This window comes from Hyperoodon ampullatus, assembly GCF_949752795.1.
Source record: "Hyperoodon ampullatus genome assembly, chromosome: 8".
In the NCBI taxonomy this organism is placed as follows: domain Eukaryota; kingdom Metazoa; phylum Chordata; class Mammalia; order Artiodactyla; family Ziphiidae; genus Hyperoodon; species Hyperoodon ampullatus.
Window position 1 is genome coordinate 92957835 of NC_136921.1, and position 26301 is coordinate 92984135.

The 26301-nt window shown below is 39.2% G+C and overlaps 1 protein-coding gene and 1 pseudogene across 2 annotated transcripts; one reads left to right on the forward strand and one right to left on the reverse strand.

Moving 5' to 3' along the window:
* Positions 1–1382: 1382 nt before the first annotated feature.
* PLEKHA3 (pleckstrin homology domain containing A3) lies at positions 1383–25313 on the forward strand (the record flags this gene model as incomplete). The annotated part of the gene is made up of 8 exons (XM_079710507.1): positions 1383–1770; positions 5540–5656; positions 12134–12289; positions 14998–15134; positions 16655–16819; positions 19925–19968; positions 21611–21726; positions 25186–25313. The coding sequence occupies exons 1-8, from the start codon at positions 1731–1733 to the stop codon at positions 25311–25313; spliced, it is 903 nt and encodes a 300-aa protein (XP_079566633.1). The 5' UTR covers positions 1383–1730.
* On the reverse strand, positions 6370–6720 carry LOC307056948 (small ribosomal subunit protein eS26-like; annotated as a pseudogene). Its single transcript has one exon. The product of its transcript is annotated as a small ribosomal subunit protein eS26-like (transcript).
* Positions 25314–26301: the final 988 nt, after the last annotated feature.

Consider the following 26301-nt stretch of genomic DNA (forward strand, 5'->3'; position numbering starts at 1 on the left):
CGGGGTTAACGGCTGTTCCCCAGAGCCGACTCCAACGATTCGGGACCAGCTGCTGGTTTGCATTTCCTTCCCTCACCACTCGCGGTCGCCCTTGATTCGAGGGCTTCTAGGAGTGCGGGTAAAGCTCCTAAGAGTTTTGCTTTTCTTACCAACTCTGCGACATAGGTAATTATCCACATTCCACAGACGAGAAAACTACGTAATTTGAGTATTGGGCATTCTGTTTCAACCTCACGGCTAATACGCAGCAGGGATTTGACCAAGTCCGACACAAAGCCAGCCTTATATCCTCACCCCCAACATTTTAGCATGAAGAACTTTACAACATACAGAATAAATTTGACTACCCCATCACCGCGGCCTTATATCCACTACTTGGATTCTATCATTAACATTTAACTATACGTATTCGATTTATTAAATACATTTCCATCTGTCCATCTATCCGTCAATTCGCCGTATTTCCAAGCGAATACCCGAAGACTTTTTCCCAAACCAGAGGACCTCAGCGAAGGCCTGAATTAGGCTCTGGAAGGGGAGGTGTTATCCGCCTCAGTGATGCTAAAAGCCTAAAAGCCGCAGCACCGAGCCTGCTTATATCGGCTTTGCTTAAAGCTTGTGAAATTACAGAAATCTGAAAATTATTGTCAATTATACAAGGGGATGGTCATTTCAAAACAGGATTTTAAAAAATCATAAAGGCTAGAGAAAACTTCCATTTTAAAAATAAAGTCCAACCCTTGCTTCCGTGTTTTATATTCTAAATGAAGTTGTGGCTAAGATTCATTGTCGGCATGGTGACAGTTCCTCGCGGTTCCTTGCCGGAGGACTCTCAATGGCACACTGACTTCCTAGAAGATAATTTCTCGGACCCCCTGAATGGGAGAAGGATACGAAGGAAACATAAATAGGAGGCTTTTTTTTTTTTTTTTTTTTGGAAAAAAAAAACAACCACCAGAAAGACCTGAGGCTCAGTTACAGGAAAACCTGAGAGGCCTACGAGTGCGACGTGGGTGGGGGAGGGGGGCGGCTAGTCCTCGGGTCGGCCCGGGGGCTGCGCACGCAGCCAGGTCCGAGTCCGCCGGTCCCGGGCCCTGAGGCTTAGGCCCTGGGGGGGGCCGTCGGTCCGGGGCTCGGCGTCCAGGGCGAGAGCGGGGAGCCCAGGGCCGCCAGCCGAGGGCCTGTGGGAGGATGAGGAGGAGTCACGGCTCCGGCCCGCCCTCCTCGCGCAGCCTCCGGCTCGGCTGAGTGGCCGCAAGCCGCGGCCGCTCCTCCAGCCCCGCCGCTGGGGAGGGGTTTTCCGGGACGAGCCGGCCCCTTTCATCCAGGAAGTGAAAGCGACGTCGGGGTCAATGAAAACAAACGAGAGACCTGGAGGGGAAGGGAAGGCGGGCGAGGAGGAAGGAGCGCCGGGGCGCGGAAGGGAGCAGCCGGGCGGTTGAAGCGCGAGCGGGAGGCCGGCCGCTGTCCCGACTTTGCCGACGCCAACGGGGCTCGCCCGGGGATGTCTCAAGGCCCCCAAGCACGACGCGGCGGCCGCCGTCCCGGCCTCTGAGGGCCGCCACGTCCCGGCAGCAAGCGCGGGCTGAGGGCTGCTCTGTGTCGGCTGGGGGCGCCCGCGGAGGGGCCCGGGCGGGCCGGGAGGGGCTGCCCAGGCCCAGGCCCCGCGTTTCCCCCTTCACCGCGGCCGGCGCCGGGCCAGGAGGATGCGCCGCGCCGGGCTCTGAAGCATGGAGGGAGTTCTGTACAAGTGGACCAACTATCTCACGGGTATGAGGGCTCGGCTGACCGGGGTGGGGGTGGGGGCGGCGGGGAGAGGACTTGGACGGGCTCAGGCAGGGAGGCTGCGGAGAGGGCGGGTAAGGGGCTCCTCCTCCCTCCGCCAGGCCGGCGGGGACCCTCACAGCGAATCGGCTCTGTCTGGTTCCCGGGCTTAATCGCTCTCTCTGTCCCTTGTAAGTGCCCATCTGGCCTCTGCAGGGGACAGTTCGAGGCTGCGCACCATCCTGAGGGTGGGAAGTGCACCTGACCATTTCTTTGCCCGTGTAATAATACTTCTGTTTTCTCCTGTAGCTTCCGGAACCATTCCTAGTCAGTCTACATGTGTTTCTGCAGTCTCTGCCTTTACTCACACTTAATTCAGCATTTTGTTGATAACTGAGTTGTTGGGGCATAGGATTGTAATGGGCCCTTTAAAATCAAGATTTCGTTTTAGGAATTCTTTTCACTGTTTCTTTTAATTTTCCTTAGCAACACGGTTTATTTTAAAAGTTCTCTTCGTTGAAGTTGTTCAAGCATAACAAGCAAGATTTTGGAAGCTGTTCCCAGATTATATTCTCTTAGGGGTTGATTGTCAATGAGTTATCCTTATGTTTTGGTATTCAGGTAAATGTGTGAGAAATTGTGGAGAAGGTGCAAGACACAGAAGGTGGAGCAGGCAAGTCAGTTTCACTCAATGAAGTTGATTGAAAGGAAGAACACCGAAGAACTAGGTGTTTCTGTAGAAATGAGAGACCAGCAGGGAAGGGCCCTTTTCCATGACACCAACAGTCTGGCTTATTAAAAGAGCCTTAAATCTGAGTTGTAGTCCCATCTCTGCCATCAGCTAACAGTAAGGACAAGTCACTTTTTCTCTCAAGATCTGTCTCATAGGGCAGGGGTGATCAACTAGTTTATCCTGAAGGTGTCTTCCAACTCCAGAATTCTGTGATCTCACCAAATTAGAGGAAGGGGAGTGGATTTAAAGTAAGATTAAATAGCAAACAGATTTCTTCGTTTAGTGTAATAGGCCAATCTTGATTTGCTGCCCACTTGTTCACTCTGCCAAAAGTATTGAACCCCTTAGTAATTGTATCAGACATTCAACTTGTGTCCATCTGACCTTGTGCAAAATTTGCACATAAACACTTAAAGACATAAGCACTGAGCTACAGTTGTCTCTGTTTTTTTGATTAATTGGACTGTTAAAGACAGATTTGTAGCAGCGAATGCTTTAACATTTATGATACATGGATGTTTTGTTTGCATTAAAACGTCAAACACTTTATTTCTGTAACTGGTATGTTTTAACAGGAAACATTTAAAAAACGAGGCAAATTTTTTTTATTAGGCATTTTCACATGGGCTGTTGTGAGAACAGTTATGCTGTTTAGTTTAACTTTGAGATGGTAGTTACTATGCTTTGAGATGCAGATGATCATCTCATTGCAAACATTCTAAGCGCACAGTGGCTTGGGAGGTCATGTGAGGATCTTATGCATAGCCCAGAGCAATGGGTGATTACTAAGATGAGTCAAAATTTATTCCTGGAGCTAAATGTGGTCTTATTGGCCCTCTTTCTCATCTCCTGTCGCTGAGCACCAGCTGGTTGAGCTTTTAACGTTGTGTACTTAAGGTTTTAATCTTTGCAGAGCATTTAAGTTAACTGCTAGTATGCAGTGTAGAAGCTTGATGAAATGAAATCTTTTGTTTGGAAGAATTCTATTTTTAAAATTTAAATTTGGCTCAGTGGCATGCTGATTATTACTTTTAGTTCATCTTAGGTCAGAAGGATGAATAGCTGTTCATACTAAGTGATCTTTAAAGAACCTTCCAGTTTGATGACAGTGTTCTTTAAGAATCCTTTGTAGAGAATAAGAATTTCAGTATCATTTGGTAGTTTGAGATAAAAAGAATGTGTGTTTTGAAAAGGTATTAGAAAAGGGAATAGCTATGAATTTTTTCACAGATATAGCCCTTATATATATGTGTGAATCAATTAGAGATTGTTTTATTAAATATTTTTTCAAAGAGGTACGTAGAGATCATTAACAGCCTTAGCTAGATTAATATACTTAACTATAGTCACTTTTCAAGTTGGTACAAATTCTAAATGAATCATTTTGCTCAATATTTATTTTAAAGAGATATTGAATCGCAATAATGCAGGCTTACAAAATCACAATTTGTCCTCTAGGCACACTAGACTGGGGATAGAGGAGTGTATTTTCACCATAACCTTCTTATAATTTGTTTGCCAAGGTGAATTAATGTTTGGAAAGATACCATCCTCATCATTCCTGTGCATGCCCAATACATTATGGATATACTGGATATACTGCATATCTGTACTCTTATGGGTAACAGGCAATATCTCAGTTTTCTGTAATCATTCATTCATTCAATCACTTGAGAAGTACATTGTTTTTTAGCACCTGTTGTGTGCCTTTCCCAGGTTTTGGGAATTCAGTGATGAACGAGATAAAGTTCATGTACCAGAAGAACTTACCTTCTAATTTGCTAGACCTCATTAAGGAATATAGAGTTTCATAAAAAGAATTTTCCAAGCCTCTGAAACTTGGTTTTGGATATCCATCCCTCTGAACTGTACTATCACATTCCCTGCTGTTAATCTTTTTATGATGACTCAGCATTGGCATTTCAAAAGTGTTATATGTAAAGCCTTTTGGGGAGGTAAATCCTGGGTCTATATCAGGGTGTAAGAATGATTCCCCTATCTGTCACTGTCTTGGTACTATTTGGCCCAGAAAAACTGAACTGATTACTATAGCAGACAGTGTCTAAAGTGACCAGTTAACAGTCACAGAAAGAACAAGTGCAGTCGCACTGCCTCCAGTATGGTCACCATGTTATTAATCAGTGAACTGTTGTAAATTAGTGGCATGCTTGATAAGATTTCAGGGAACACTGAGTCTGGCTTGCAAGAGTGGGAGTTGAGCTTCAAGGAAAGCCATCATCACCCCCAGCTTCGCATTAGAGCCAAGTCTGTGATGGTTGTGTGCTGTAGTCATTGAGTCAATGCTAATTAAATGAATGATTTCAATTTCTAGCATTTCTGCCTGAGCTGTGCAACAGCAGGGCAAGGAGAGAGGAGTGGTGGCTCCATGCTCTCACCACAGGGTATGCAACTTCTGTGTGAGAGACTGTAATTCATTCAGCACTCACTGTGTGCAAGGGAGTTGGCTTAGGCAGAGTATTTTACAGGAGAGAGGAAAGCCACATTGCAGAATTAGAGGGCGAGGTGGCACCTGAGAGGTCTTCTTGTTCAATTCACTCATTTTGGAGACTGGGAATTTTTGATATTTAATGGGATGAAAGATTCATCTCAGATTATTCAACCTGGGACAAAGAATGATAGCAAAACTGGGGCTAGAATCCATGTCTTCTGTTGCTTTTCCCATTATGTTATAACCTGACTCTGTTTCCCTTAGAAAAAAGGGGCAATTGTGTTTGGGCTATTTTCTGTGTGTAGGGCTATTTTTGAAGATGGGTCTGATGGGTTAATGAGAAGGTTGTAAGCCAGAATAAAGGTATTATTCCGCATATTTATTCTGATCTAGAGGTTTCTCCAGAAATCTCTTCCAGCAAAATGGAGATTGATGCAAGAGTATTTTGGGCAGATCTTGGCAATTAAAAATTTCATTGTCAGAATGTTATTTTAGAGCCAAGAAATGACATGGATGGTAAATTTTGTAATCATAGTTTTCTGTGTGATTAAAGTACTTTTTTATTGCTGTTTTGTTATTTATGATCTTTGTAGGTTGGCAGCCTCGTTGGTTTGTTTTAGATAATGGAATCCTGTCCTACTATGATTCACAAGATGATGTTTGCAAAGGGAGCAAAGGAAGTATAAAGATGGCAGTTTGTGAAATTAAAGGTAAGTGAATATATGGAATTCGATGAATTTGTAGTTAGCTAAGTAAAGGGTTCTTCAGCATACTGCAAAAAGAGGAGAAAAGCATTTCTAACCAGGAAGGGATCTTCTAATGCCATTTATCTCCTTAGCATTCAGAAGTGGCACTTAGCATTGTTAGGCACAATTTTTGATATTTCTCCCTCTATAAATATACTTTTAATTGAAATTCGAAGTACTAGTGCTAGTCTTCCAGTGTGGACTTGAAAAAGCAATTTCTTGTGGATGCCACTTTAGTGTCCGTGCTGAGTCTACAAGTGTTTTCTTTCATTTTCATTGAAGCGTGTTGTAAAGATTGGAAGCTGAACTCTAAAGATGATGAGGCCAGCACAGGTTTTTGATAAAGTATGAACTCAGAGTCATAAACTCTGGTTCTTTGCTGAATTGGAAATAAGCTCTTCTGGGTAATAGAGATGTTTTCCCTTTCTTTTTCTAATGATCTTGAGAGTTTCAAGGAATACTGGTCAGGAATATTGTAGGAAGCTCCTCTATCGGAATTTATCTGGTGTTTTTCCCATGATTAGACTGGGGTTACGGGTTTTAGGGAGGAAGATCACATCATATCAGGAGTACATGCTATCAACATGATATACCATTTTTTTCCCAATGTATAATTTCCATTTTAATATTTTTTTTGGAGAGGATGGTTTTTCTTCAGTCTATAAGGACTTAGCTCTTTACGTGGACTTTGGTGGAGGTCATGGGGCAGCTTCCGCAGGTCTAAACTGGGGTGGGAGTGTTTGGTCCACCTGGGACGAGCTTCACGGGAATGATTCCTGACTATCTTGCTGTGACTGGCACAACTCACGCAGTAATGTAGTTTTGATGTAAGTACAGGTGGGGAAGCACATAGGAATTGAAGACACTTACTTCCGAAATGTCCCTGATGGCTGCGGCCTCTACTGTGTTAATTAATGACCTTAATGGTGTCCTTGGGCACGCATTGGGCAGAGTTGGTGCAGTGAATAGGCTGCACATGGCTATGGCCCTTTTTTGGCATAACTGTTGTTCCTTCTTTTCTTGGTCATCTTGGAAGTGAGGACCCGAGAGAGCTGACATATCACTCTTGACATTAACCTTGACCACCTGTCTGCTGTAGTGTCTGTCAGATTTCTCTACTGTAAAGTTACCTTCCCCACTCCTTTTCCATACTGTGCTTTTTCAGAAGGGGAGAAAAAAGCAGTAAGTCATGCTGTAATTTTCATGAAGGAAGGTTTCATGGACCATTGATTCATTTGTGTGTGTGGTTGGGATATGTAGGGTGCAAGTAGGTAGGAGAAATCAGACAAAATGATAATGAAAAGTACTGAATTCTTCAAAGAGAATTGAAGGAAAAAATAAAGCACTAGAGAAGGGCGTGTTAAATCCTACAGGGGGTCATGGCTACTTAAGATATAGAAAGACTTCAGCATTGTTACTTGCATATTCCCTGAACTATATGAGGTGTAATTTTGTTTTATTTTTATAAATCACACAAGAAAAGCACATTCAAAGCATGAATTTTTATTTTTTAAAAAAATTATGAGAACTTCCCTGGCCATCCAGTGGTTAAGACTCTGTGATCCCACTGCAGGGGGCACACAGGGTTTGGTACCTCTTTGGGGTAAGATCCCACGTGCCACGCACTGCGGCCAAAAAGAAAAAAGATATTAAAAAAAATGATGGTTTTATCTCATCTTATTCTTCATATTTGATTCCAAATGAGATTCTGACTCGTCAGAAATCAAACTACATTCAAAGTTCAAAGATTTGACAACCTTGAGGATATTTAAAAGGCTGTTAGTGGCAGAATTCTTAAGGCAACTCTAGCACTTTTTCAAGCCATGGCGGCATTTTTGTTGTCCTTGTTATTTGTTTAAAGAATAAGATACAGAAATGGGCACAGATCTTCAATATTCAGCCTTAAGAATGCTTACAAAGTGAATACACTTGTGTAATCACCACCCAGATCAAGAATTAGAATATTATCAGCATTCTAGATGCTGGGATAATAATCATGTTACCTCAGCCACTGATCTCTCTAAAAGGTTACCATTAATCTGACTTTTATCACCATATTTAAATATTGCCTGCTTTTGAACATTATATAAATGGAATAAGTCAATGTTTTCTTTTGCGTCTGGCTTAACTCAACATTATATTTGTGAAATTCATCTATGTCGTTCTTTTGTAACAGTTCACCATTCTTACTGATGTGTAATATTTTTATTGTGTGATTGTCCCACAGTTTGGCTCTCCATTCTAGTATTGATGGGTGTTTGTTTGTTTTTTCCATTTTGTTTCCATTTTGGGACTATAATAAGTAAAGCTGCCATAAACATTCTCATATGTTTATTTTGTTGAACATATATATGCATTTCTGTTCATTATAATCTAGAACGAGTGGAATTGCTAAGGGAGACATTGAATATTCATACACTCAGCTTTAACAGATATTAAAGAAAATACTATTCTTGACTTTGGTTAAAACACACAGACACAAAGAAGCAGACTTACAGATGTAGAGAACAAGGTAGCGGTTACCAGTGGGGAGAGGGGAGGGAGGAGGATCAAGATGGGGTAAAAGGTTAAGAGGCACAAGCTCCCGCGTATAAAATACATAAGCCACAAGGATGTATTGTACAGCACAGGGGGCGTAGGCAGTATTTTATAAGAACTATAGAGTATAGTCTATAAAAATGTTTAATCGCTATGTTGTACAGCTGAAACTAGTATAATGTTGTAAATCAACTTTACCTCAATTAAAAAAGTTATTTAAAAAACCCAGTAAGGCAAACTTTACTCAGGTCTGTTGGAATAGGTATAGGAGCTCCTGCAATGGAGTTTTGCAGTAGGGGAGAGAAATTGGGCTCAACTCTGAATACAACAAGGAAAAGTGGGAGTTTATAGCCAAGGAACAGAGTGGCAGGGGGCGGGATAGGGGAATCAGTGGATGGAAAATTACAAGGAGGAAACTTCAGAGATAAAGGGGGATTCTGATTAAACCGACCTAACAGGATTCTTATTGGAGACAGGTCAGGGTGATCAGCTATTACCTGGGGGTGGTGGGAAGTGGAATTTGGTCAGATAAGGAGGGTGATCAGATATTGAGGGTGGGGGATTCTGGCTAAACTAACTTAGCAGGATGTTTGCTAAAAGTGGACTCTACTAGGACAGAGCCGGAAGCCCCAGATGGGGCCTAATCAAGCAGAGGGCTCAGAAGAGCCCGACAAGTTTGATCAAGGAGAGACTTTTTGTCTCAGATAATGCCAAAGTAATTGTACCAATTTGTTTTCCAACTAGTATGAGAATTTCAGTTGCTTTTCATCCTCGCCAAAGCTTACTATTAGCAATTTGAAGATTTTGAATTCTTCTACTATACCTAGTGCTAGCTCATGGTGGTTTTTTTTTTTTTTTAAGACACTAACGGATTGAATCACTGTTAAATTTATTTATTTATTTATTTTTGGCTGCGTTGGATCTTCATTGCTGTGCACGGGCTTTCTCTAGTTGCGACAAGTGTGGGCTACTCTTTGTTGTGGCGTGCGGGCTTCTCATTGCGGTGGCTTCTCTTGTTGCGGAGCACAGGCTCTAGGCACGCGGGCTTCAGTAGTTGTGGCATGTGGGCTCAGTAGTTGTGACTGGCAGGCTCTAGAGCGCAGGCTCAGTAGTTGTGGTGCACAGGCTTCGTTGCTCCTCGGCATGTGGGATCTTCCTGGATCAGGGCTCGAACCCGTGTCCCCTGCATTGGCAGGCAGATTCTTAACCACTGCGCCACCAGGGAGGTCCCTCTCATGGTGGCTTTAACTTGCATTTTTTTCAATAACTAATGATGTTGGGTATTTTTTCAGATATTAATTAGGCATTTGAACATCCTCTTCTTTTGAATTCCCTTTTCAAGTCTTTGGCCCAATTTCTAAACTGGGCTGTCTTTCACATTGATTTGTAGGAGTTCTTCGTATAGTCTGAATGAGTTTTCGTATTGCAGATAATTCTCCTGATCTGTGGTTTGTGTTTTCATTCTGTTAATGGTATCTTTTGATGAACAGAAGTTTTTAATTTCAGTAATACCCAATTTGTCAAAATTTTTTTTAATTAGAACTTTTTATGTCCTATTGAAGAAATCTTCTTGAAGGTTTATTGTTTTACCTTTTATATTTAGGTCTGTTTTAGGTTGGTGGTTGACATAAAATTCGTTTTTATATATGGTGTCAGGTAGGAGTCAAGATTCCAGTTGACTGAGCACCATTTATTGAAAAGAGCAACCTTTCACCCATTGCACTGTAAGGTCATCACAAAGCAAGTGACCATGTATGTGTGGGTTTTTTGGGGACTGTCTTTTGTTCGTGGGCCTGTTTTTCTATCCTTGTGTCAATATCACACTATCTTGATTTCTTTAACTTTATACTTCTTAGTGTCTGATAGCCTAACTCTTCTCACTTTGTTCTTTTTCAGCATTGTCTTGGCTAATATTGGCCCTTTGCATTTCCTTATACGTTTTAGCATCTGCTTATAAATTTCTACAAATACCTGCTGGAATTTTGATTGGAGTTACATTGAATCTATACATCAATTTTGGGAGAAGTGTATTCTTGACAAGAGTCTTCTGATCCATTAGCATGATATATTCCTGTATTTAATTAGGTCTTTGATTTCTCTTAGTAATGTTTTGCAGTTTTGCATGTAGAGGTCTTAATTTATTTTTTCCTAGGAGCTTGATGTTTTGGGAGCATTGTTCTTAAGTTTGTTGCCTTCTCAGGTAACTACTTTGGAGGGGACAACCCTTGACTGACACATAAATTCTGGTATTTTTTAAAATGAAACTAAATCTTATTGTAGTTTCATTTTGTAGCAACATCTTTGGAAATTAGAGCATTGTTTTCTTTAAAGGTAGCTATTGGCGCTTTCACTAATATTAGCAAGTAGCAAAAAAGAGTTACTCCTGGAGCTTTGGGATTTCAGTAGTTATATCCTAGCCAAAAATTTTTTGCACCCATCATTGATTGTTGCATGATCATATATTTTACAATCTGTATCCAAGAATGGTCTATATAAGTAGAATAATAAGATAGCAAAGTTTTTGTGGCACTTATTTGCCATAGTACACTGAGCATTTGGTCAATGTTTTCAGTAATTAATCATCTAAATTAGGGCTTCTGCCAGACACTCTGGGCCCCTCATAATTTGGCTCCACTCAGCTTGTTTATTCACGAATGTATCATTACTTTGTAATCCAACACAAGGCTCTATTTAGGCCTGTCTCCTGATATCCTCAGTACATATTGTGTTTAGTTCCTTATCGAGGCCTCTTCTTTTTTTTTTTTTTTTTTTTTTTTTTGCGGTACGCGGGCCTCTCACCGTTGTGGCCTCTCCCGTTGCGGAGCACAGGCTCCGGATGCGCAGGCTCAGCGGCCATGGCTCACGGGCCCAGCCGCTCCGCGGCATGTGGGATCTTCCCGGACCGGGGCACGAACCCGCGTCCCCTGCATCGGCAGGCGGACTCTCAACCACTGCGCCACCAGGGAAGCCCCTATCTAGGGCTTTTCTTGTGCTGTTCTTTCTCTTAACCAAGTTCTGCTGTCGTCAGATCCTTCTTCTTGAAGACTTTTTAACTTCCTGCCTCTTCTTACCTTTCATTATAATCACACATGAAGTCTCTGTACCAAAGAGTTCAACGTTTAGGTGTTTTATTTTTAGTGTATCGGTTTGTTTCCTGGATAAAATTGTTCCCTCTGTTAGAGCAAAGACACCTTTCTTCTCCTCTTCTGTCTTCCCCTCTACCAGCACTGCTCTGAGCAGAGTAAATATTTGTTGATTAATGACAATGTAACACAAATTAATCTTACAACCAAGATTTACGATTGGCCCAGCATACGATATGGTTAGCTCTCTTTTGTCAGAGATCCAGGATGAGGGTGTGTGTAGGAGAGGAAGAGGACGGTGGAGGGGAAGAGGAGATTTTTAAAACACTTATGCTTTCCAGGTGGTTATGAGATGCTCATTAGTTGTGGACTGTTGTTCTGATGGAAGGTTACCTTAGTTACCATTTATTGCACTTTATGCCAGGCACTATTCTAGGCTTGGGTAGGGGGTGGGCGGTGTATGAAAACACAAACTGCTTTCAAAGAAATTAGTAAAAAAAAGAGTGTGATAAGTGTGACAGGTGTACTGGTGGCCCCAGGGGAGGGAGTTCTTAGATCTCACTTTTCAGTAGTTAATTTGTTGTCGTTTTCTGTTCACATGCTACCACCACTTTGACACCACTGCCAGTCTGGGTATAAGTGAGAATGGTGGCTTGGAGGGTGCCCCTGGATAGCCCCTTAAGGAGGTGGCACTGCCTGCCTCTTGAATCAGAGTTTTTTGTTTTAGGTCTGAAACATCTAATACTGTATAAGTGATGATTTGATTCTCCACAAATTACTTGAGTCCGTGGCTATATTTCCCCTTTGTTTATCATCGTAGTCCATTCAGCAGACAACACAAGAATGGAATTAATCATTCCAGGAGAGCAGCATTTCTACATGAAGGCAGTGAATGCAGCTGAAAGACAAAGGTGGCTGGTTGCTCTGGGGAGCTCCAAAGCCTGTTTGTCTGATACTAGGACTAAAAAAGAAAAAGGTAACTATAAATTTTTCCTTTGTGGTGAGAATATTTTCTTAAACATAAATGTAAATTGTCATGTTCACTTATAGTAATTTATCCCAAAGAAATAATCAGAAATGTAGAAGATCTATGTACATAGATGTTCATTATAGTGAAAAAATTTATAAACATTGCCAAGGTTTAAATTTAGGGGAATGGTTCAGTAAACTATATAGTGCTTTCATAGGCTGATATATTATGTTGCCAGTAAAATGTTTACAAGGAATTATAATGATATGAGAAAATGCCCAAAGTTAAGTGATAATTGAAAAAAGCAGGATTCAAAATTACATAGCCACTCCTTGGCCAGCTCAGGAAAGATATGTAAGAATTGGTCAAGTTGTTACCTTTGGAAAGGGAATTTGTGGGAGAGACTCACTTTTCACTTTATACCCTTTGACCATAACTTTTGACTTTACCAGCTACAGATATTGCCTGTTCAAAAGCAAAGCAAGGGACTTCCCTGTTGGTCCAGTGGTTAGGACTCGGCGCTTTCACTGCCGCGGCCCTGGGTTCAGTCCCTGGTTGGGGAACTAAGATCCCGCAAGCTATGCATCCGTGGCCAAAAAGAAAAAAAAAAAGCCAAGCAAATAATTTATGGTATTAGTTCAATTATATGCGGATATAATGTGAAAATAATAACAGTATTTATATCTTGGTAGTGAGATTGCAGTTTTTTCCTATATATTTTTGATTTTCAAAAATTTTCACTGAACATGTATTACTTTTGTAATTAAAAAACAATAGAAGTTACTTAAATTAGTGAAAACAACTAAATTATGGGTCTGAAAAATGAAGGCTAAGGATTGAATTTATAACAGTTTTCAAATATGTGAAAGAACATCACGGATAGAGTATGGTTAAGGGTAGGATAAGAAGGAATGAGGACTTCCTTGGTGGTCCAGTGGTTAAGACTTCGCCTTCCAATGCTGGGGTTGCGGGTTCCATCCCTGGTTGGGGAGCTAAGATCCCATGTGCTTTCGCGACTAGAAAACAAAAAAGCAGAAGCAATATTGTAACAAATTCAATAAAAACTTCAAAAATGGTCCACATCAAAAAAAAAAAAAAAGAGGGAATGTATAGTCACAATAGCCAAAAGGTAGAAACAACCCAAATGTTTATAGACAGATGAATGGATAAACACAGTATGGTATATACATAAAATGGTATTCAGCCTTATAAAGGAAGGAAATTCTGACAGATGCTACACTGATGAATCTTGAATATATGCTAAGTGAAATAAGCCAGTCACAAAAGGACAAATATTGTATGATTCCACTTATGTGGGGTACCTAGCGTCGTCAAATTAGAGACAGAAAGTTGAATGGTGATTTCTAGGGGTTAAGGGAGGGGGAAAAGGGGAGTTAGTGTTTAATGTGTGTAGAGTTTCAGTTGGGGAAGATGAAAAAGTTCTAGAGATGGATGGTTGTACAGTAATGTGAATGTACTTAATGCCATCGAACTGTATACTTAAAAATGGTTAAAATAGTACATTTTGTTATATATATATATTGCTACAATTAAAAAGAAGGAATGGACTTAAACTTGGGTAAAAATTAATTTAGGTTAAATGGGCAGATAGAGCTGCTTTGGTCTACTCTGGCTAGAGGGGCTTCATGACTAGTACCACAAAGCAGTGCCACTGGCTCAAGGAATATGGAGAAGCACCAGGATCTACTGTGTATACTTTTTTTCCTTCCTCTGCTGCTTGCACATCTAGTTTAGAAGGTATTGGTAAGTGAGTGGCTGAGATTATGGTTGGATGTTTAGTCTGTCTGGATATATTAAAGAAAGGAACATAGGCTCTTAATTTAAAAAAATTCTTAAACCAATATTATGTGAAAATGAAGCTGTGAAAGGAACAGAAGAAAATAAATGAATGTTTATATAGAGCAGTTGTAACTACATAAAAGTTAAAAACTTCTGTTTACCAAAATACAATAAAGAAAACTGAAAGAAAGCTGACAGATCTTGAAAAGTATTTGCAGTATTTTGGAGGGATGAAAGATTGCTGTCTTTAATGCGTAAGAACTTTTATAAATTATAAATTTATCAATTTATATATTACTAAGAGAAAAACCAAACATCAGAACTGGAAAAATGTGTAAAGGACAAGAAAAGCCAATTCACAAAAAAAGAAATACAAGTGCTTATCAAATTAAAGATGAGTAATGGAATGGAAATATCCTGTATAAGACATTCATTGTCATCAGCCTGTCTCTGGAAATTAATCTACCTAAACTTCATGTCAGACATATGACTGCCAGTTTTTTCCAGCTATCTAAAGAGAAGATGTTTCCTCAGGGAAAACCTTACATTCTGTTTCCAAGGTCTCACACCTCTTAAGCTACAGGTATTCAGATCTATTGCCTTACTTTTTTTTTTTTTTTTTTTTTTTTTTTTTGCGGTACGCGGGCCTCTCACTGTTGTGGCCTCTCCCGTTGTGGAGCACAGGCTCCGGATGCACAGGCTCAGCGGCCATGGCTCACGGGCCCAGCCGCTCCGCGGCATGTGGGATCTTCCCGGACTGGGGCACGAACCCATGTCCCCTGCATCGGCAGGCAGATTCTCAACAACTGTGCCACCAGGGAAGCCCTGCCTTACTTTTTAATGATTCCATTTTGTTGTTTTGCCTCTGAAGTATGAAAATAGTCTAATTGAATGTTTGCATATGTTCCTTTCAGAAATAAGTGAAACCAGTGAATCTCTGAAAACCAAAATGTCTGAGCTTCGCCTCTACTGTGACCTCCTAATGAAGCAAGTTCATACGATCCAAGAATTTGTTCACCATGATGAGAATCATTCATCTCCCAGCATGGAGGTATATCCAAGATGATCCGTTCATGTCTGGTTATGCTTTGCAGCACATGGTGGGTGAGCTTCTTACATAAGATGACAGAGAAGCATTTTCAAAATGAGTTATTCTCAGCTATTCAGACCTCTTCGTACTGTAGACTATCTGGAAGTTTGTAGGATCTTTTAGACTATGTCTGTATAACCAGAGTAAAGCAGCAAGCAGCACATTTCTCCAAGGAATCAAGGCCTGTCTTTGCAGCCAATTGATTATTTGGTGGTTGGGGTGGGAAAGAAGCATTACCGGCTTTGTTCTCCAGACTAACTGCATGAGTTCATTGGACAGCTGCTGTGCTCTTTCTTTTGTAATTAGGTCCTAGCTTAACTACTGAGGGTTAATAATTTAGCTTTATAAACTAATTTAAAAACAGAATCATTCTCAGAGCAGTGATGTAGGAATAAAAATTCAGATTTGCGGGACCTGGCTATGAAATAGGCTCATTCTTTCTGGTGAAGTAGGACCAGTGAGCCTTACTGCTCTCTGGGTGAAAGGCCAGCCTGGTTCCCAGTCCCCTTTTGCCTAACTTGGGAGAAGTGGGACAAGAAATATTCCTACTTTCCTGTGGCCTTCTCCTACTAGGTAGGAATGTTAGGTGAGGTAGGATGCCTTTAGATGCAAGTACATTAAACCCTAAGGCACTTGCTGTTTCACCACGGGCTCTCTGCAGGCAGGTGCCCTTATATCTGCTCCATTGGCTCAGGGACAGTGTCGGGGACCCAATCTTGTTCTATCCTTCCACTCTGCCATTTTTGGTGTGTTGGCTTTTTCTCCTCATGCCCTAGCCTTCAAGGTGACTACAAGTTCGCACAGAAGCAGGAGGCAGTGGGGTAGCCAGGATGGAGAGAGACCATCTCAGTTTGCTGTCCTTTGCTTTTATCAGGGAATGAAAATCCCAGAAACCCCAGCAGACTTCTCATTATCTTTTTAGTCTGGGTCCACGAAAACTAGGAAAAATGAGTATTTGACAAAGGGTCATGGAATAGACATGACTGTCTTAGACCAGTCTATATTCATCCCCCAGGAGCAAGGCACTCTGCTGTCCCAAAAAGAACTTGGAGTTTTTATTCTACCAAGGAAGAAATGGGAGAATGTGCATCGGGTAGACATGAATTCTACCTGGCACTCAGTAACCCTCATGGTGTTCCACTGCTGTGATTACCTTTGGAATTCTGATAGAAACTTACAGTCTAGGTTAGGTTTATTTAAGATAAATTTTTGTACACAGTTTTTCAATATGATACTTTGTTTAAATGTAAGAGTTATTTTTTTCTTGGAGTCTAATTTCGTACATTGTTTACCTGAGAGACAGATAATTCTTATTCATGCATTGCTTTCAACTTTCTAAGGTAATGCATTTTAAACAGATTTGAGCATAACCTAGTAAGGTATCCATTGAAGGTAATGTTTCATTACTTGATGGTAAGGTGGTACGCGAATCCACATAGTTGTGTGTGAGTCTGTTCAACTCTTTGCATGTAATTTTTCAGAACATGAATGAAGCCTCTTCTCTACTTAGTGCCACGTGTAATACATTCATCACAACGCTTGAGGAATGTGTGAAGATAGCGAATGCCAAGTTTAAACCCGAGATGTTTCAGCTGTGCCATCCGGATCCCTTAGTTTCTCCTGTGTCACCTTCTCCTGTTCAAATGGTTGGAATTTCTGGTTTTTCTTCCAGTGATACTGCATGTGGTTTTCTTTTGTGTTTATTTTTAAGGCTGGAAACTGGCAGTAGGAGGGAAATAGTCAACAGGTTGAATTTTTTTTTTTACTGTACTCAGATTCTGTATGGGAGCCTCTCAGCTGATGGGCTCAACATGAGCCAAGGTCCTGATCCCCTCCCCTTGGAAGGGCTATGCCATTTACCCCAGTGTGTCAGGAAAATATTATAGTGCTCTGTGGGTGCTGTGACATGAAAAGGTTGGGTAACACTCTTCTGTTTGGTAAAAACACCACTATGGGGTGAAGATTTACTCACAAGGGGATAAAATTAAGTAAATCTTTAGAGGAGCTGTAAGAGATTCGAAACAACATGTTACAGGGGAAACAGTATTTTATAGTCAGCATTTGGATTTGAATCTTCCAAGTAGGCAAGTTACTTAATCTCTCTGGACTTCATTTTTTTCATCTGTAAAATACAGTGTTTTTTACATCAGAGGTAGATGTAACCTGTTTAATGTTAGGTCCTTAACATTAGGTTCTTATCTTCTGATTACTCTGAACAGGGAGTACTCTTTTTGCCAAGGGTGATGGATTCATTGTCCTTTTCAAGGTAATAAACTTGCCCTAGCATGCTGTGGGGAACTTGGAGGTGAGATGAGGTTTGATGAAAACTTACATTTTTTTCATCAAGCTATTTTCGTGAGCCCTTTTGTGGAATGAAGAATGCCGCCTGGCTCTTACTTTAGCAGTTACCTGCAGACCTATTTATTGGCAGAAATAATAGGGTACAACTTATTCCGAGGTTCTCTTACCCACCACAGCAAATTTGGTCATATGAGAATTAGTAAAGATTATTACCTAAATTTATTTAGATCATTGTTTTCCTAAAGTGTTTAAAAAAAATTTTTTTTTTATTTGGTTGCTGTGCAACTGAGACTTAGTTGCAGCTCACTGGCTCCTTAGTTGCAGCACATGGGCTCCTTAGTTGAGGCAGGCAGCCTCCTTAGTTGCGGCACGCGGACTCTTAGTTGCGGCATGCACGTGGGATCTAGTTCCCTGACCAGGGATTGAACCTGGGCCCCCTGCATTGCGAGCGCGGAGTCTTAACCACCGCGCCACTAGGGAAGTCTCTAGATCATTGTTTTCTAAATAATTTATGATGGACCAACAGCGTCCTCTGAGATAGGTGTACCATGAAAATGAGTTTTATGGCCAGATTAGTTTGGGAAGTTCTAGGTTAACTTAAACAAATTGGGTTTCGCTGATGTAGGACTTCTTAGAACCTCTTTTATGCTAAAGTGTATTATGAATCTCTGAGGAGAGGTGGTGTGTAGTGTTTCTGAAATTTATTTGATGATTGAACCCTTTTGTTTATTTTTTAACTCAGAGGACTGTGTTGTTTAGTAGAACACAGTTTGACAATGTTGCTTTTTAGAACAATTTTAGGTTTATTGTGGACTGCTAAATAACATGTATAGTTGAACAAAAAATCCTGATCTTTTGAGATGGATGTATAGTGCTATGTTCCTGAGCTTGATATACAAGGGGTACACTGTATTTTTTTTAAGATGGACTTTATAGAATCAAATATAATGAAAACACCTCAAACCTGCCTAACTTCTGCATTGAACTTCTGAGGAGAATGCCTTCTGTTATAAATGTTGCATAGTCCAGAGAGGTCATATGTGTATTTTATGTATAAGAAGCTATAACAACTGTCTCTTTTAAACTAAAACTTTTTATCAGTAGAAACATTACAAGAAATCAATAAGTTAATCTAGGAAATACTGGTTAGAGGCCACTTATTTTTCCTCACTGTGCCGTTTTACTTCATACATAAGGCAAAAATTGTGGCTTATGGTAAATAGTTCTGGAGACACGTAGCATGGAAAGTAAGGTCAGACAGTCTTCAAGAGGAAATCTTTTTCTTTCTTTTTCTTTAACGACATGAGTAAATAAAAAAGCTGAAAAATTTGAGAATTCTAAAATTAACTTGATCTTTATACCTACTTTATATGGTTATCTCATCGTGTCCCTCTTTAAATTAACTTGCATTCAGTTATATTTCAAATCATCATAGAAGTTTAAACAATTGTCATTTTGATCCACAGATAATTGTAGTGGGGGTGTTGCCACGTGAGTAATCCTAAAGGAGGTGATTTCTGTTAAAGGAGATGTTAATGTCCAGTTGTATCTTTATTTTAATCATATTAGATATCCTTGGACTACAAATTGGATGGGTCATAATTGTTCTCATTTCAACTGGGATGTCTCAGAGCAACTGTAGAAGGCATTTACATAACATAACTGTTAGACTTGGACTCACTTGTAAGACTCTTGAGCCCCTGTATATAAAGCAACCATCCTTAGCCTTTGATATAAATGTTGCTTTTTTGCTACTTTGCTAAGCATTGAAATAATCTACTTGGCTGCCTCTGTTTTTTTGATGGAGTAGTTAGATCTAAATTATGTTTTGTATTTGTCATATTAATACTCTGCTGACTCAGATTTTATTTATTTATTTATATTTTAAGTGTATGTTTTTAGAAACCTATTTGAGGCTTAGGGTTCCTCTTCTGAGTTCTTAAAAGACTTGAATTATTAATACTGTTTTCCATGAAAACCACACTTTAGAACATCTGTGTAATAGCTACTTGAATAATGAATGGTAAGGAGAAGCTCTGCCCTTTAAAAAAAAGAGACATTTATTAGATTATTTTCTTTTCTGGCTTGCTAGATACTCCTTTACATCACAAATAGTGTGATTTTTTGGGGACTTGTTAAGTATACTGTTTTTTATATCTTTATACAAACACATGTATTATATATATATTATAAAATTTAGTTTTTAATATTGAGAAAATAATCCACATGTTTTTGTACGTGTTGAGAAAGATTTCAGTTAATAATTATTGGGGAGAAAGCTTGATATTGTGCTAATAATGTTACTTGGCTCTGTAAAAAATAAATTTTTTGGCCAGCCATCTTTTTCTTTGAGTAAATTTATGTTAATTATGATAATAATAATAATATATTAGAGCTGTCTTATTCTACTTGACATATGAATTATGCTTATTTTCTTTTTAAATTTCTAGATGAAGCGTTCTGTCAGCCACCCTGGCTCTTGCAGTTCAGAGAGGTAAAATAACCTTTTCTCTTGACCAAGTTCTCTCAAAATTATACCTACTTAGGGAAATTCTTTGGGTCTTTAACATAAAGTGGAATGTAAACTCTGTATGGGCAAAGTCTGGTTCTGATTTGCTCAGCATTATTTCTCTTAGTGCTTAGTATAGGGCCTGGCCCCAGTAGGTAGTAGGTAAAGAAAAAAATGAGTGAATAAATTAGTCAGCAAGGTAAGCACCTTGCCAGCTATCATCCTTTTTTTAGATGTAAATTATATCCAACGATGGTTAATAGAAATCCATTTTTGATGTATTAAGGCTCCAAGCTTAGGCTTATTTTACTACAGTTTTTTATAGCATCATATATTCATGCTGAGCTGTTGTTATAATAGGAGCTAAGGTGTTACTGAAAAGAGAGAAAAACTAATTGATATTTTAAAGTATGTATTCATATCAACACATTTAAAAAATTTACGTTCTAGATTTTGCCAATATCCCAGGCTATTTATCTTGGTAGGTAACATTCTTTTAAGTTGCTATGATTGTCTTATTCTGGTTGTCTTTGGAAAATGATGAAATTATAGTGACATTAGCATTTATTTCTCTACATTAATATAGGGGTAGGGGGAACAAAAGGTTATTGTAGGATTATATGAAATCACACGTGTGAAACTTTAGAAAATTGTAAAGCACTATAGAATTTAACTAATCTTTCATTCTGTAAACATCTATTGAGTGCCTTCCAAAAAAAAAAAGTGCTAACTGAACCCCCTTATTATTTTGTCACTTTATTTTTCCCTCTGATGGTTATGTAATTGATTGAACTATTATGTGCTGAGAAGAGTCCAGTGATGTGTGTATATAATCCTATCGGGGAATGAAGAGTTTCATCAACTGAATTTTTCAGAAAAATAAAAGCTTGATTCCTTTAACAAACTTTTATCTTTATGACAGAAATTTTTGACCTGTATTTTATCCTTTCTACCTTATTGAATAAGATATAATAAGAATTTTTAAACTTTTTTTTTTTTTTGATGAATCAGAGTTGTCATTAAGAACAGTAATGTTGGGCTGTCATCCAGTGGTAGTTGAGGTGCTGTTGAGTGGTGGTGATTTGCTTCTGTGTTGAATTTTTTAGGTTGATTTTTCTAGTTTTCCAAGCTGATTTTTTAAAGCTAGTTTTCCTAGCCTCCATTTGCTGTCTTTATCCGCTCTTGCTGCTCTCAGTGAGTTAGCTCCTAGCATGCTCCCACGCTGCTTGCCCGTCCCCTTTGCTCTGCTGTTTCAGATTGGCTATGGATGACGCTAGATGCATGCACTTGTGAAATCCATAACTTTTAGTTTTTAAACACTTGTTAACCATCTGATATGTTTACTCTCTAGCTGGACCTTCCTCTATAAAATAAATCACTTCTTCATTGTACCTCTTTTCCTTTTAATTTGGCTCAGAGGCTGTATTCCCCAGCTTACCAACTAGATTCTAAATGATTTGACTTGTTTGTGGCCTGACCTCTGAAGGAGTAGAATGTTGCTAAAATAGAACTTTGGGTATTAAAATAGTTCTTCTTTCATTTAAAGAGAAGTCATTGAAAACTGCAGTTGAGGGTGTTTTCATTTGTTGAAGTCCTTACAATTTAATGCTTTTAATTTAACTTGCAGGAGTAGCCACTCTATAAAAGAAACAGTGTCTACACTTCACCGACTCTCCCAGCGGCGCCGAAGAACCTACTCAGATACAGACTCTTGTAATGATGTTCCTCTCGAAGACCCAGATAGTAAGTTAGAAGGGCTGTGTCTCTCCCTTTGGCCTGTTCAGCAAAATTGGTGTGGGGCTCTCTAATTGTTGAAATGAAGGATACTGACAGTGAACACTGTACTTTGCCCGTGGATTAATTCCTTCATTCAGAGCTAAGCAACTAGCACACAATCAACAGAAGCTCATATATCCTCTTACAGTCACCTTTGTTATTAAGAAGTACAAAGTATCTCTTTGTAAATACCATATCTTAGATTTATATATGTAATATCAAAATCTTTTACTCCCACTGCATTTTAGTAATCTCGTAGTAATTTATATTCCCATTGTGTTTGCGTTTAAAAAACATGTTAGAAGAAAGCATAAATTGTAGGTAGGATTCTAGGGGAAAATAAAGGCAAGTTCTCAGTTCAAAGAAAAAAAATCAGCATTGCTACTTAAAGAATTTGAAATGGCCAAGGACAATAATTTTTTCTGGTGGTGGTGATGAATTATAATAACATTTATTCCTGTACCTTTTTCTTCCTTATTTTTAAAGAGTCAGCATACTGTGATTGAATACATTAGGAAAGGTTTTGTGATTTATGTTAAAATTTAATTATTTTTCTCTTCAGAGAAAAACCTTTGAAAGTCTGTCAGAATATCTACTTCGACAGTAGTGACCATGATTTTCAGTGAATGCAAATATGGTATTATTATTACAACTCCATTAATAGACTTTTGCTTTTCAGAGTCTTTACTATTGCCCATGAAACGTGTGGGATAGAAATTATATACAGTTCTCAATTAAGCAACAGATTGTGTTCCAAGAGTTTATTTGTAAGTCAGCTGTTTGGAACAAGATTTTATTTCCCTTATGGAAATGACATGGTGAATGGTGGTTAAATTCTTTAGATGGCCTAGAAGAGCCCAGCTGATTTATAGTGTGGCTGAAATGGGACTAAACAATGGTGTTGGATTTCTAGTATTTGAATAAATTGAAAACATTGCATAAGATAGAGTTGCTTTACTTAACCAGAAGGTTAAACAGGTTTAATTAGAGGAGAAATGTAAAGTTCATGAAAATGGTTGAGATTCTAAAGGGGCCTGCTGATCATTTTCAGATTTTTAGAAGTTGATGGCATTTTTTAAAAATGAATTTATTTATTTTATTTATTTATATTTGGCTGTGTTGGGTCTTTGTTGCTGTGCATGGGCTTTCTTTAGTTGCGGCGAGCGGGGGCTACTCTTCGTTGCAGTGCATGGATGTCTCATTGCGGTGGCTTCTCTTGTTGTGGAGCACAGGCTCTAGGAGCCTGGGCTTCAGTAGTTGTGGCACGTGGGCTCACTAGTTGTGGCTCACGGGCTCTAGAGCACAGGCTCAGTAGGTGTGGTACACAGGCTTAGTTGCTCTGCGGCATGTGGGGTCTTCCTGGACCAGGGCTCAAACCCGTGTCCCCTGCATTGGCAGGAGGATTCTTAACCACTGCGCCACCAGGGAAGCCTGCATTTTTTTTTTTTAATGCCCATTTTTCTTACAGAACTAATCTATTTATTGATGTAGAACACTATGCTCATTTTCATTTTGAATATAAGTTGGGGCAATGAGTAAAGAAATGAAAGAAGGAAAAGGATTGAGTGTCAGAAGGGGTTGGGAGAAAGAAACTTTCCTGGGCCAATTTACTAGATCTTGGAAGTGATAAGAAAAAGAGGAAGATGGTTAAAGAGCTTAAGTATGGGAAAAAATGTCACCTGGAGCAGCTAACATACATTCCGATTTACCTTGCTCTTTCTGCCTTTTATATATGACCCTTTTCATCCAGAGCTTATGAAAGAGTTCTATTCCGCCTTGTACTTTTCTTTAGATGCCATTTCTTTTTTTTTTTAATTTTGTGGCTGCGTTGGGTCTTCGTTGCTGCACACAGGCTTTCTCTAGTTGCGGTGAGTGGGGGCTACTCTTTGTTGCGGTGCAGGGGCTTCTCATTGCGGTGGTTTCTCTTGTTGTGGAGCATGGGCTCTAGGCGTGCGGGCTCAGTAGTTGCAGCACACGGGCTCAGTAGTTGCGGCACCAAGCCCTAGAGCGTGTGGGCTTCAGTAGTTGTGGCGCACAGGCTCAGTAGTTGTGGCTCGTGGGCTTAGTTGCTCTGCGGCATGTGGGATCTTCCTGGACCAGGGCTCAAACCCGTGTCCCCTGCATTGGCAGGTGGATCCTTAACCACTGCGCCACCAGGGAAGTCCTGCCATTTCTTTTTTTTAAGGGTGTCATTTTCATTTGTGATAGCTAAATTAATTTTTTTAAAGCCAGCCATTTTCCTTAGCTCTCTTCTCTTTTAGGCACTCTGGTTCTGAATTTTTGAAAACTGTTTTTATAAGATCTAAGTGTAAATATTCCATTTAACACCCCCCAATTTAGCTGTTAAGGAGGGTAACAAAATTAGTTACACACACCCACACTCATACATGCATTAATATTTATATACACATGCGTTAATATTTATATACATACATATATCTCACTTCTCTAGAACTTTTTAAAATTGGCAAGTGTAGGGTAGGTCAGAGTTTTATCCTTAGATTTCCTTCTGTTTATCGTAAAGTTTAGCGTCCCAGTTAGTTGACAAAGCAGAGACTGAACTAGTGCTCTTTCTTAGAAAGTTTGTTTTACAAATTAGCAATCTTAGTTGAAAGTCTTTATTGCAGCGTATTCTTTTCCTTGAGAGATGCAGCTGCTTCTACTTTTATTAACTAGATTTTTAAAAATTATAAAAGTAATAAATGTTCATGCTAAATTAAAAAAAAATGTACATGTGAAAGTGAATAGGACCATGCCAATGTGTTTGATGTGCTCACTTGGCAGCTGCAGTGATAGTTTTGTGAGCTGCATCCCAAATGGAGATGTGAGAACTTTCACTGCGACATACCTTGTCAGCTTTGCTCAGAAAGTCTTGTGATGCTTTGCTGTATACCTGAAACTAGCACAACATTGTAAATCAGCTATACTCCAATAAAATTAAAATATTAAAAAAAAAGAAAGTCTTGTGATGAAAAGAGCAAGACCTGAATTAGTTCCAGTTCTGTTACCAATTGTGTGATTCTTGGATTAGGCCTGTAATCTTTTTTGGGACTTGGTTTCTTTGCCTAGAAAATGAGGAGGATACCAACAGCATTAAAACGATCAGGTTGGAAAAGCAATAGTTAAGAAAGACTAAATTCAATTCATCAAATACTTATTGGCTGCTGGTGTGTGCCAACCTTGGTTCTAGCAATGAACAAAACAAGTATCTCTACTTCAGATAGTTTCATAATTTCTCAAGAACTCTGGAGTTTCTCCTTACAACTGCCAATACTAGAAAAGTTACATTTTTACTCTTAAACAAACGATCAAAAAGTTAGCAAGAAGCTAAAGGAATTTCATGTCCCTGAATAGGAAATATTCTTTCATGGAGGACTGGAGTTAATATTGATAGGATGTTTAACCTTTTAATCAATTTCTTAATAGGACCTGTTCACTGTTCCAGAAATACACTTAATGGAGATTTGGCATCAGCAACCATTCCTGAAGAAAGCAGACTTATGGCCAAAAAAAAATCTGAATCGGAAGATCCTCTTCCATCCTTCTCTTCCTGAGGAAACGGAAGTGTCCAACTTCCTCTAAGTATTGCTATGCAAAAGCTGCTGTAATTAAACTATGTTATAGGGAGTAATTTTTCCCTTAGGATTTCTCTGCACTTTATAGAATATTGTAAAACAAACAAACAAAAAACAACCCACATACCTTTGAAGTGTATTTTATCTTTATATAGTTTATTTGCAAGAGTATTTTCCTAATAACTTCACAGTATGAATGTGCATCTTTTTTTTTTTTTTTGAACAAATGATGGTGTAACATTTTGACATCTGTAAGGACAAATGTAGATATTTTTCTAAAATACTGTGAGGGACTGACATCTTAGTCAGTGTGTATTGTAGCTTATAAACATGAAATCTTATAAACCTAAGGTTTCAGTTTGACAGAAGTGTGATATATGTAACTTGTGCCATGGACCAAATGGTCACTTTACCCCAGCTGAAAGTGAGTTACGGTCGCAGCTTGATAGTGTTTGTATTATATTCCTTTAAGCAAAAAGGAAACATTTAATATTTGAAATATTTTTACCCCAAATACCATGACATTGAGGATTTTTTAAAAACCAGATTGTGCTGTCCTTTGTATATGAAGTTGACACTACTGATTTGTCAATACCAAATATTGGGTTAAAGTATTTAATTTTTACTTATTTATTTTTCTGTTGCATCAAAAAAAATGATTGCATCCTAACTTTTATGACCTACCAAATTTAAGATGTGTATACCTTGTTATTTACATTGTTCTAGAAAAGAGGTTAATATTGTAGTGACCTTGCTCACTTCAACCAGAGAAATAAATGACTTGCAATGGAAGAGGATTTTAGTGCTTTTTTCCGAAAATAGACGTAGGCTGCTGTTGTAAGGTATTAATGTTTGCAGCTCTTTAGAATATCTAGACATTTTTTATTTATGAATATTTATAAAAAAGGAATCTGTCAAGGTGACTGCCCTACGTAACTTGAGAATGGCATTATTTAATTAAAGAACA